This window comes from Trichosurus vulpecula, chromosome 8 (assembly GCF_011100635.1).
Source record: "Trichosurus vulpecula isolate mTriVul1 chromosome 8, mTriVul1.pri, whole genome shotgun sequence".
In the NCBI taxonomy this organism is placed as follows: domain Eukaryota; kingdom Metazoa; phylum Chordata; class Mammalia; order Diprotodontia; family Phalangeridae; genus Trichosurus; species Trichosurus vulpecula.
Window position 1 is genome coordinate 50,251,132 of NC_050580.1, and position 13,465 is coordinate 50,264,596.

Here is a 13,465-nt window from a genome sequence, read left to right on the forward strand (position 1 = left end):
ATGTGCATAGGTATATGCATGTATTATATATAATACATACATATATGTGTGTGTTTTATACACATACGTATGAATGCATGTTGTCTCCCTTATCAGAACATAAGGAGTCTTAGGGGCTCGCACTTCCATTTTTGTCTGTGTATTCCCAGCTCTTAGTGCCTGACCAATGCTGCTTGATTGACTCGTTCTCTGGAGCAGGATGCTCATGGAGAGTTTTCAGACTTGCATGGGCCAAACGGCCATGGAGGGCTCTCCTTCCTCTGGCCAGGCAGGCAGGAGATGGTCAGCCGCCTCACAAAGTGCTTTACACAGACCCACGAAGCAAGTTGGCAATGGAGCTAGAGAGGCCTGGCATTGTGACCAGAGGATGACAGCTGGCTTGGGTCTTTCACTTGTCCTGTTAAAGGCAGAAGGTTTGTATTTGCTTGTCATGTCAGAAAGTGCAGGAAGAAGTCTCGGCTTCCTTCGAGTTTCTGGAATACATTCAGGGCTCAGAGGAATTAGCTCTGCCAGGAAAAAACCATTAAACTCACATCCTCTTTCCACCTGCTTGAAAGCCTCTCTCCTCCCCTCCAGGGACGGTAGCCCCCTCCCCTGCTTAAAGCTACCATGCTATTTTTCCATCCTCTGTATTCACCTTTCTGGGCGCTCTCTGGCCCCTTTAGCCCAAGGAATGTTGCTCCCCTAGTTAACCACTTCAGTACCATCGGGTAAGTGAGTACAACAGAGGCTTTTCTTCAATTCATAAGATTAAGAGCCAGGGAGGACTTTCAGAGATTGATTAATCCATTCCCCTTATTTTAAAGATAACGGAATGAATGAATGAGAAAACATATATTGCTTACTTTGCACTAAATATTATGCAGAGAATACAAATATAAAGCAATAGCAGCCCCAGCCAACAGGAAGCTTACACTCTCAGCAAGGGAGAAACACACAAAAGTGTGTGGCCTCCAGAGAAGAATACTTAGTCTAGAAAAGAACTAGTGACTGGGACTATGGGGAAGTATATTGACACACTCCATCCAGGTACAATGATACAGTTGATTGATCACATGGCTCCAGAACTGAGCTGAGGTGTGGAGAAGAGGTAACATGATCATTGGTGGCAGCATAATGGGTGACAAGGTGAGGTGGCCAAGAAGTACAGAATTAGCTGGAGCATAGTTTTAATTAGGCTAATGAATTCATTTAATTAACTGAAGCTTTTCCAAAATTTTTCCAGTAGTCTGACTGAGTTCTTCACTATCTTTCTTAGTAAATGCAGGTATCGCTTTTTGTCTCAAGTCTTCTATTTTAGTAAAAACAGCTACTTATTGTGTGTGCTTTTCCTGGAGTGAAGAAGAGAGGTTCAAATCTTGCCTCTGACACTTGACATCTGTATGACCATGGACAAGTCATGTTACTTTTATGAGCTTTAGTTTCCTAATCTGAGAGAGGGCTCAATTATATGGCCTCAAAGGCTCAATCTACCTCTAAATCTGTGACCATATTATCCAAGTAGGAGGCCCCTATGTTTTTTTTTTAATCAAGCAAAATGGCCCCAGACATAGCTGGTTTTATGTGTAGTCAGAGTAGATAATCACCAACTCTATGATGTTAGTAGCACCAAAAAGATACTTACGAGAAGGAACACCCATACCCAAAATGTCCTCTGCTTGTCCTTGTGCCTGAAATTCCCCTATTAGTGTTTATAGAATCATAGATTCAGAGGTGGAAGGGACCCCAAAGGCATCTTGGTCAATCCCTTCATTTTGAAGATGAAAAAGCTAAAACCCAACAAGATAATTTGACCAAAGTCACTTGGAGTGAGAATGAGAGGTGGGATGTGAACCTATATTCCTTTACTCCAGAGTCAGTTTCCTATCCATCATATCACAGATATTACAAGCCTAGCAGGCAATCACTTGTTTTGAGAAATATAAAATGAGGAACTTTGGGGGGAAGGAAATGCTATTTACAGGTGGTTATTGTTCAGCCATTTCAGTTGTGTTTGACTGTTCGTGACCCCATTTGGGCTTTTCTTGGCAGAGATATTAGAATGGTTTGCAATTTCCATCTCTAGCCCATTTTACAGATGAAGAAACTGAGGTAAACAGGGTTTAGTAACTTACCCAGGGTCACACAGTTAGTCAATGTCTGAGGCTAGATTTTAACTCAGGAAGGTGAGTCTTCCTAACTTCAGGGCCAGCACTTTACCCACTGCACCACCTAGCTGCCCTTTATAAGTCTTTTCCTTTAAAATATAAATTCTCCAGTGAGATAGGAATGAATGCATGAACATTTATTAAGCACTTACTGTGCACCAAGCTAAGAGCTAGGGATGCAAATACAAACGTGAACTATGATGCCTTAAGCCAATATTAATCATCAGAACTTTACTGAGGATGAAAATGCTTCTCAGTGAGACAGATCTAAAACAGGAGAAGTAAGGGGGTTATGTTTTGTTTTGTCTTGATGTTTCAGTAGGAGACTGGGGAAGAGAGCACAGTAGGGCCAGAGGCAGCCTGGTAGAGTGGAAAGAGCCCTAGGTTAGGATTCACAAGAACTGGGCTTGACTCCTGACTCTGATGCTTACTGCCCGGGTGGCCTTGGTCAAGTGCCTTCCCTGGTTTCTTATATGGAAAATGGGCAGGTTGGACTAGATGGTCTCTCAGGTCACTTCCAGGTCCTTTGACCTACTCAGGGAAGGCAAACAGTGTTTGTGGAGGCTCTGAGTAGATGGCAGCAGCTGCAGAACCCAGGATGCTAAAGAGAGAGGTTCTTAAGAAGAGGGAACAGAGAAGTTCTTCAAGAGGACGTTGTAAGAGTACCTAGAAACAAAATTTCTTCTCCTGACAATTACACCCAAGTTTTAGTCCCAACTCACAGGAGAAGGGGAGGGAAGAGAGCAAAATCATGGCATTAGGATTAGATGCATTATTCAGCAGATAATAATCACTAAGATGGTGGTGCAGTGGATAGAGCACCAGGCCTGAGTCAGGAAGACTCATCTTCCTAAGTTCAAATCTGGCCTCAGATAACTTACTAGCTGTGTAACCCTGGGCAAGTCACTTAACCCTCTTTGCCTCAGTTTCCTCACCTGTAAAATAAGTTGGAGAAGGAAATGGCAAACTGGTCCAGTACCTGTGCCAAGAAAACCCCAAATGGGGTCATAGAGAGTGGTGGACACAACTAAACAACAACAACAAACTGTGAAAGGGAAGCCACAGTTTCAGCTCTAAGAAAATTATCAGTCAAACTGAGGAAGCAAAATTCACATCCACTAAAGTGAATCCAGTATTGGTCTTTGGGCCATTCAGTCAATCACCAAGCTTTTAAGAGCCTCCTGTGAGCCCGCCATGTGGTAGGCACTGGAAATAAAAAGAAAAATGAGGCCAGCCCTCTCAAGACTCTCCTAATCTATCAGGAGAGACAACCTGGGTGTATATAAACATATACAGAATAGAAAATGTAGAGAATGAATACAAAATAAAGAAGATATTGTTAAATAGTAGATAGCTGGGAGGGAATGCATTAGCATTTGTGAGGATCAGAAAGGGCTTCATGTAAGATACTGTTTTATCTGCATCTGGAAGGGAGAGAGTAATTCTACGCAGCAGATGTGGAGGAGTGAATTCCAGGCATGGAGGGATGACTGGTGCAAAGAAATGGGAAGTCCAGAGAAGAGTCCACTTTTGCTGGATCAAAGCATACAAACAGAGAATAATATATTAACTAATTAACATTAATATTGATTAATTAATTAAATTAATTCTGTTAAGTTATGAAGGGCCAAGAGTCAGAGTTTTTATTTTGTCCCAGAGACAATAGGGAGTCATTGGAGTTTACTGAGTAGGTGAGTGGCACGGTCAGATATACCCTGGAAATCTTATCCCCACTTTATAGATGAGGAAAGGAGGTCCAACTAGGTAAAGTGACTCCCAAGAAGTGGCAGCCAACCTGGCACCTTGTCACTGGCATCACCTGGGCTCACTCTCCTCGTCTGTAAAATGAGGGATTTAGCCTAGATGGCCTCTAAGGTCCTTGAAGTTCAAACCTGTGCTCCCAGGATCTACAAGTCTACATTTCCCTCCCCATCACTCTCAGCCTTATCAAGAGTGTGCCTTCCATCCCAACCAACGAGTGAGAATGGGCCTGCTCTGGTGAAAAAGTAGCCCCTCCCCATGCCAGCAACCGAGACAAGTTCCAGCTATCTCCTCCCTCATTCAGGAGGCTGGGAAGGGCCATACCTGTAATATTTCAAAGACCTTTCTCACCTGTGTTGATTTACCTGGCCTTCACAGCACCCTTTGCGGGGAGGCCAGGTTGGGATTATTTTGTCTTTTTTTTAAAGATGAGGAAAGGGGACCCGGCCAAGTGAAGTAACTCTCTCTCAAGGTCACCCAGAGTCAGTGACGAGGCCAGCACCCAAACCTGGATCTTTTGACTCCCCTTCCAAGGATCTTTCTCTGTCATCCCCTTTCTGGCCTTTGGAGGGGACTCCTGGGCTCATTGCCTCACTTTCCCTTGGTGACTGGGAGCTCAGGCAGCAGGCATTGTGTCTGTGCTCTGTTCCTGGCAGGGAGGGAGCTGTGTTGGGAGTGCTCACCTTGGTGAATTGTTGCAATTAATGTCGCATTACCATTCTGAGAGTCAATATAATAACTGTGTTGGCAAAAAGCTTATTAAGTCTCCAATTGAGCTATTTAACTGTGCGGTCTCTGGCGGGCACTTATTCCAGATCACAAGGCTACGTTATGAAATCATAACAGCAATGATGCATTGGGCATCTAGCTCACATCCTGCCCAATCCGGTCGATGCACTGACAGAAAGACAAGAGTGAACTGAGCTGAAGGAATTGACATAATTAAAGGCAAGAAGAGGGTGGAGGGACTGTGGCGTCATTATTTCTTTTTACCCCCTCGGCATCCAGTTAGAACAGGCATTCTAAACCTGGGTTTCTGTGGACACATTTCATGCGGTCTGTGAACGGCTTTTAAAAATATTTTGACAACTTCGTAATTTCCTTTGCAGTCTTACGTACTTTATTTTATACATTTAAAAATATGATTCTGAGAAGGGTTCCATATATCTCACCCAACTGCCAGAGGAGTGCAAAAAAAGATTAAGAACCCCTGAGTTAGGAGAGTAATAAATGATAAGAGGGAAGGAAAGAAGGAAGGAAGGATGGAAGGAAGGAAGGAAGGAAGGAAGGAAAGAAGGAAGGAAGGAAGGAAGGAAGGAAGGAAGGAAGGAAGGAAGGAAGGAGGGAGGGAGGGAGGGAGGAGAGGAATGAAGGAAGGAAGGGAGGGAGGTGGGAGGTAGGGGAGGGAGGGAGGAAAGAAGAAGGAGGAAAGGGAGAAAGAAAGGAGGGAAGGAAGGAAGGGAGGAAGGAAAAAAGGAAGGAAGGAAGGAAAAGGGAAGGAAGGTGGAAAGAAGGGAGGAGGGAAGGGCAGAAGGAAGGGAGGAAGGATGGAAGGAAGAAAAGAAGGAAGGAAGGAAGGAAGGAAAGGAGGGAGGGAGGAATGGAGGAAGGGAGGAGGAAAGAAGGAAGGAGGAAAAGGAGAAAGGAAGGAGGGAAGGTAGGTATAGTGGAAAGAGCACTGGTTTGGGCGAGGGGGTCAGAAGATTTGAAATCAAGTCTCAGTCTGACACTTGGGGTTCTGCATAACTTTGAAAGTCATTTTTCCCTTCTGGACCTCAGTTTTCTCAACTGTAAGATGGGGGCTTACATGGATGGATGGATGGATGGATGGATGGATGGATGCAAAATTACTTACTAAACACTTACTGGATGCCAGGATTGGATGGTCTCTAAGGTACCTACAAGCTCTTTGACATGGCAAATCGACAGGATTATGTTTGTAGTCAATGTGGAGGGAAGTCAGAATTATCATTACGTATGTTAGATTTGTTATGAATTGTCGAGGTCACACAGATGAGGAAATAGAGATGCAGAAAGATGAGGGGGCATGGGAGGAGCTGGCCGGGGGTCTGGCCCTCACTCTGACATTTGTCAGATCAGTGGCCTTGGGCAAGTAGCTCCACATGTCCAGGCCTCAGTTTCCTCATTCATAAAATGGGAGAAATACTTCACCGAATATCTGTGAGGAAAACATTTCCAAGATGCTGAGTCTGTGTGAAGTGTCTTCATGGAATAGTTTGCCAAGACAAGGCTAGAACTGCCATCTCTTGTCCCCCAGTTAAGGGATCTTTCCATGAAGCTGTGTTACCTTGATCACCAAATCACTCAATACTAAAAATAGGTGCACTGGACTTTCAGTTTGGCAGAGAGAAGAAAGACAAGCAGAAAGAAGTGATGTGTCCCTTTCACTTGCACTAAGAGGCATAAGAGATGGAAAACTGGAACAGGTTAATGCAATGTTGATAAATTCCTGGATGAGAGAGCTGGAACAGGTCATTACCTGGGACTATTTAGAACATAAATTGACTAATAAAGTGCTGCACTTGAAGGGGGAACCTGTGTTCAAGTCCTGACTTTCACTCTTTGTTAGCTGTATGACCCTGGGTAAGTCACTTAACTCCTCAGAGCCTGTTTCAACAATCCGGCTAGCAGCTTCTGTGGGGGTGTAAGATCCACCCACAGCCAGCACGCAGAAAGCTGCCGGCACGCTGGGAAAGCACAGGTTCTTTCGATCTGCTTTAATAAGGAAAGCAAGGTTAAAGGGGTTGACAAGTTTACTTTAATCCAGCATACAGACAGCATTCACTTAGTTCAGGGGAGAAAACCAGCACCCTGAACTTCAGAACAAATTACAAATATCAACAGACAGACCCAATACAATTCATAGTTACCAACATCTAGGTTCAGCCCAGGAGCTCAGAACAAGGGCTGGCCCAGAGTCACACGCTACCACTGCTGCGGCAAAGAGCTGCAAAGAACAGACAGCCAACCCCTGGTTTTAATATCTTTTTCAGCGTCAGGGGTGAGTCACACATGCGACTCACCCACATGACCTAGAATCCTCACAAAGAGGCGGACTTAAACCCACTGTGGTCTAAAAGCCTCTGCTCTCCCAGACATGTAAACTAGGCCCTCCCTGGAGTTAGCCCCACCTTGGGCCCCACCTTAGTTGCCAATCCACTCCCACTAAGGTTTTACACCTAATAGGGGTTTGGGCCTGGGGCTTAGCACCTAGTAAGGCTCAATGAATTACTCAAAGGGAACAAAGGCCAAACTCTTCAAGGGCACTTGTTGAACTAAGTGCTAAGGAGCCCATTTTGATTACCAACACAGAGCCTCAGTTTCCTCATTTGCTAATTAAGAATAATAAAACCTTGTAGCACCCATTTCACAAATGAGATCATGTAGGTAAAGCATTTTGTACGTTTTAAAGCATTATACAAAGTAACCCTCCTGATCTCTCCCAAATCATCCGTTGAAGGCCTTGCCTGAGATGTTTGGCATGGATCATTGGCCTGATCCTTGTGGTATTTTTAATGCTCTTAGGTTTTCACAACACAAAGGATGGTTAGTGTGGGGTAAAGCTTCTTTTCTTTTCTCTTCTCTCCTCTCCACTCTTCTCTCCTCTCCTTCCCTCCCCTCCCCTCTTCTTCTCTTCTCTTCTCTTCTCTTCTCTTCTCTTCTCTTCTCTTCTCTTCTCTTCTCTTCTCTTCTCTTCTCTTCTCTTCTCTTCTCTTCTCTTCTCTCCTTTCCTCTCCTCTCCTCTCCTCTCCTCTCCTCTCCTCTCCTCTCCTCTCCTCCCTTCTTCTTGTCCTCTTTTCTCTCCTCTCCACTCTTCTCTTCTCCTCTCCTCTTCCTTCTTCTCCCCTCCTCTCCCTTCCTCTCTCTTCTCTTCCCTTCTCTCTTTTTCCCTCTGTCACTCCCTGTCCCTTTCCCTCTCCCTCTCTCTTCAGGCTAGTCCCAAACAGCCTGAGTCGAGCTTACTCCTGTTACCATTCCAAGTCAGCTCACTCGGAACATGCCTCTGATGCCTCTTTACAGCATAAGAGCAAGGACTCCAGCTGCTGCACTACCCCTTTTCCTCTCCTGCCAGCCACTTCTCCAGGACTGCCATCCCCGGCTCAGGAGCCTAGTAGGGCTGCAGAGCAGAGAATGGGAAAGTGTGTGATGTGTGTATGTGAGTCTTCTTTATTGGTCCCCCTTCTCCGATTTGATCCAAAATAGAGATTAAGCACTTAGTATGTGCCAGGAATTGTACTTGGCACTGGGGATGGAAAGGCAAAACACAGCCATCCCTGATCCAGTTCTACCAAGGTGAGACAACAGGCACACAGATAAGTGAAGAGAATCAACCCAAGGAGGAGCTCCTGTGCTTTCACTGATTTAAGGATCTCCCTGGTAAGGAAACTCCCTCTCAAATAATTCTCTGAGGCACTGGGAATTTCAATGACTTTTCCAGGGTCACACAGCCAGTAGAAGCAGGATTCAAACCCAGCTCTTGCTGGCTCAGAGGCCAACACTATCTATTAGGCAACACTGCCTCTTTCAATATCTAACACATACATAGTAAATAAAAATATAATTCTCGAGGGAGCATTAACAATTATGAAGATCAGAAAAGGCCTCGTGAACTGTGCTGCGCTCCTCTCACTCACTGACAACTAAAAGAAACATTTGTTAAGTGTCGTCCTCTGGGGATTTTCATTTTTTAATTGGATTTATCTATTCATCCATTCATTCATTTGTTGCAATTAACAAAATTTTATTTTCTCTCCTTCCCACCTCCTCCCTTATTGGTTTTTAGTTTAGTTTTTCGTGTTTTTTTTTTTGGAGGGGGGGAAGGCAGGGTAATTGGGATTAAGTGAATTGCCCACGGTCACACAGCTAATAAATGTGTCAAGTGTCTGAGGCCGGGTTTGAACTGAGGTCCTCCTGACTCCAGGGCCAGTGCTCTACTCAGTGGCGCCACCTAGCTGCCCCATCCTCCCCTATTGGAAAAAAAGGAAAATCAAAACCCTTGTAAGAAATGTGGAACACAAATCCCCACACTGGCCATGTGCAAAAATAGGTCTCGTTCTAGGTGTCTATGATGTGGAGAATCCAGTGCCAGAAGGCTCTCACTCCCCATTGTTCAGATAAGACGTGGTCCTTGCCTACATGGAGTTTGCTCCTCCAAAGGGATGAATGCCAACACAGAGAGCTATTATACACAGTGTGACACATTCAAGAGACACAAAGAGTGTGACACTAGAGAGGGAAAGCAATTGCTCTTCAGAGGGAATTGGGGAAGGCTTCCCGGAAGAGGTGGTGTTTGAGTTAGATTTTCAAGGATGGGCAGAAATTTTAACAGGATGAAAGAAGGTAGCCTAAGCAAGATCGGCATTTTCCTCTTTCCCAGAGACAGATACATAGCTATGTAGCTATTAACGATATGGTTTAAAGTGAGCAGTTACCCAGCATGGAAGGCAAGACCATACATTAACCCAGCAACCAAAAAAATAAACGTGGGTGTCCCTGGGCCCTGGCAGGTGACATTTCTGGATATCTCACATTTTGCGAGTCCATTTCTGGGAGCCTCCTGAGATTCCCTTCGTGTTGGACCCAAAGGACCGATGGGCCTGGGATTTGTATGGAGGAGTTATTCTAGCTTTCCTTTTCCAATGCCTCCTTTTTTCTATCCTTCTCCCCTACCCAGGAAAACCACCTCACAGGAAGAAAAACACCAGGAGTCTACAGCTGTCACCTCAACTACCTGGGAACCCACCAAATGTCCCACTTGGGAGACAACAGTCAAGTTGGAGATCCAATCTGAAGATGTAGGTCATGAAGGTGAGGCTTTGGGTTTAGAGAGTAGGTGGGCTAGAAGGGACGTCCTCAGTGGTGGGCCAGGGATAGAAGACATGTAAAGCTCTCTGCTGAGGCCCTGAGGGAATGACTGAGTTTCATATGCATTTACAGTCTCAATTTGAATGATATTGCTATGATATCTTACATTACAATGATTAGATTAGGGGAAAAAAATCACATACAGAAAAACTCATTTAGCCTAGGTCACCGAAAAAAAAATGTAGCTCCAGTTAAGTTAATTTGCTAAATAATTGAGACTTTCCCTTTTTAGAACCAAATTTTTTTGGTACTACCATTTGGGATGGAAATGGTTCTTTTGAAATGCCTTCTTAACAGAGTATATGGATTCGAATGTAACCTTTTTTATTGACTTAGGGTGACCCTATGCTTTCAGGGGCTATTGAGATATACAGGGCTAATGGTTCCTGACATAAATTGTCCCCCAAGTGCTGTGCTTTGGAGATTATCGAATCATAGACCGTCAGAGCTGGGACATTGAAGCCCAGCGACAAAGCCATAACTAGGACAAGGCAGCTGAGACTTTGTACCAGGGTGGAAAATCCAGAGGGCATTGACAGCATTTTTCTCAAGGTACTTTCTTCCCTGCTTGCCCTATCTCCATCAAAGGCAACATGCTTCAGCCCCCTCAGCAGCTGAGCCTTCAGCAGCACAGAAGTCTCAAAGAGTCTCAGGATGCATGTTCTATCCTACAGAATGAACCTGGTCACTACCATCCTTTCTTATGAGTAGCAAGTCAATTAGTTGTTTAGTAGCCAGGAGTCTAATATACTCCCAGGGACTTCCTTCTCTCTTAGGCTATATCCCAGGTGAGCCTGGTGCTCTGCCACTTGCTCCAAGTAAAAAAGTATTGTCAGCTTTGCCCAGTTAAGAGACACTGGGGGTCTGCCCTAGTGGTGATAAGAATGATGGGGACAATAAGGATGAGAGACAGACTGCAGAAGCAAGATTAACAAGATTCCATGAATGAGTGAATGTGATGGTGGCCAGGTAGAGAGTAAATGATTTGCCCAATACCTGGTTGGTGACAGAGTCAGGACTAGAACCCAAGCCTTCTGACCAAGGTCCCTTCCACCAGCTCTTGTGTCTCCTTTTCATATGTTTTTGGTTCCACTGATCTGCCTGCCTCTAACCACCTTCCCGTCACTAACCCCAGCCCTAAGTTGATATTTCTAATTTGGAGTGACCTGAAAAAACTATAGCACCAAACTGATTATTATTTTGTGTAAAGTAAGAGTCAGTTGGTTCTGAATAAGGAAGCTCCTTTAGTACTTTCCTATGAATCAAATGCATGCATGAACATTATGACATGTACTTTGCTTCAGAGAGCTTTGGGGCTTTCTTCTGGGTTCTCAGCTGTGTTTCAGAGACGTGAGGTTATGGATGAGTGAGGTGTGCCATGCCTCTAACTTCCCCTAGTACTCACTTTCAAAAGACCCCTTCTTATAGTCTGGACCAGCACCTAAGTGGAGCTTAACTGAAGCCATGAACTGAGGCTACATATTAACCAGTAAGCTTCCTTCCAAGACACAGACTGACCCCTCCCCCTGCCTAGCTATCATCACTTCTAACTTCTCATGAGGACTTGTCCATCCCAACTCCCCAGTGTCCATCCCATCCTTACTGTCCCCTCCATTCCCATTACCACGAGCCTAGTTCAGACCCCTCCGTCCCTTTTCTCTACACTATCCACATAGCCTATTAACTGTTTTCCCCTTTCAGTCTCCCCCTTTCCAGCTCATCTTTCACACATTGCCCAACTGGGCGTTCTAATGCACATGGCTGGTCCTGTTAGTCTCCTGATATAACTTTCAGTGACTCCCTATTGTCTAGCACAATCCAAATTCCTTAGCCAGACACTCAAGGAAGGCCCTTCACAGTCTGCTTCCATGCCACCCCCCACCCTAATCTCATACTAGCTTCTTTTTCTTACCCTATGCTACAACCCAACAAGACAACTCACTTCTGTCAATAGATGTCTCATGGAAGAGAGGTCAGATCTGGAAACCATGGACTCAGATTTGCATCCTGACTCAGTCACTACCTACCTGTGTGACTTCGGGCAGGTTACTCAACCTCTTCAGTTGGACAGCTTCAGGGGGAAACCTCAGTCTCTTCATGTATAAAATTAAGGAGCTAGATCAGGTTACATCTAAAGTTTCTTCCAGCTCCCAAAGCAGTAAAATGCCCTACTATGCTACCTCTGTGTCTTTGCTCACCTGATTCCTTCACCTGGAAAGCTCTCCGTGCCCCCAATTTGTCCTTCAAGGCCCAGACCAAGAATTGCCTTCCCTTGAAGACACTTGCCTGAGCCCCTTGGTCAGAAATCATCTGAACTCCCCACAGCACCACCTCCTCCCACACCCCCATGGCCATACCTCTCATGCCAATGACAACCTTCTACCTTGATTCGATGTCTATTTTTTTATCTCTCCTAAATTGTAAGCCTTTCAAAGGCAGGGGCCTTATCTTTCTTCCAAAATTCCTAGCCCTGTATAAATATGGGATTTATACAATATTTAGAGGATGAGCCTCTAGCCTTAGTCATAGAGTGATCCTTACCGTAAAGATACACAGTGGATTGTAAAATACTGTGGGTCTCCGTGCAGCTCAGTACCAACACAGTCTATGTAGCTTGGAGCATGCTTCACTGCAGGTATATGGGCGGGGAATGACATTTTTGTGGATAAAGGATGACATATCTCCACATGCCTATTCACTCTGTCCATTGAATGCCTAATTATTCCAGGTGAAGGGATCCCTACAGATTAGCTAAGGGTGCCTCTCTATCTCCATTCATCTTTTATCTTCCAGCATTTTTCCACAAAGGAAAAATGTTTACCCTTTAACTATTAGGGCATTGCAAGCTGTTGAGCTAACTCTCTGGGTTTCCAACTCTGTGTGGCATAAACTTGTAATAATTTAATGGAATGATGTGATGAGGCTCTCCAGAGCCTCTCTGAGATTCACCTCTTCTCATAATGTTAGAGGTCACAGGGACATTAGAGATCATCTTATTCTGCGGGGCAAGGGGGACCTAGGTTTGAATGTCAGCTTTGCTACTTGATAACTGTGTGACCTTAGATAGCTCCCCTCTCCTGTCTGGGCTTCGGTTTCCTCATATGTAAAATGAGTGGATTGGACTGGGGGTTATCTAGGGTTCCCTCTAGCCCTAAAACTTATCAATGAACCAGGAGACTCCAGAAATAATGTGTGTGATCTGGCCCAATGGCAGTCACTAAGAAAAACAAATTTCCATCTTTCTGAACTGGAGGCAGAGGGGTTTAACCTCTCCAGAACTCTGCAGTCAGACAACCTTGGATTTCTGTGTTTGCAGGGATTGGTTCTCTCCCAATGAATAATTAGATTTTTTATCTTCATAAAAGACAGTTAAGAAAAACCAGTATTATCACCGAGGTAGAATAGCTCATCTCACAAAAGGGAGAAGCCCACTACTCCCTGCAGGAGAGGAATCTCCTATTCTGAGGCAAAGCTTATTAGTGTTGTGGTTGTTGCTGCTGCTGCTGTTGTTATGACAGTGAGGGGAATTACAGGAATGGAGAATGATGGGTGAGGGGAGGACAAAGCAGGAAATGGAGCACGGAAGAATGACCGACCCCGGCTTGGGTCTGGGTCCCTGAGACATGCACGTCCTCCTCTGGAGGAGTTAGCCCACAGCTGTGATATTGGGA

General features: G+C 44.9%; 1 protein-coding gene across 1 annotated transcript in view; it reads left to right on the plus strand.

Moving 5' to 3' along the window:
- CCDC33 (coiled-coil domain containing 33) overlaps positions 1-13,465 on the plus strand; it is a gene marked incomplete at its 5' end in the record, with an annotated part of 185,888 nt that overhangs the window by 26,524 nt on the left and 145,899 nt on the right. The window contains one exon of the mRNA XM_036736500.1: positions 9,604-9,737. Coding sequence (XP_036592395.1) covers positions 9,604-9,737 — 134 coding nt within the window. The remainder of the gene's footprint in view (positions 1-9,603; positions 9,738-13,465) is intronic.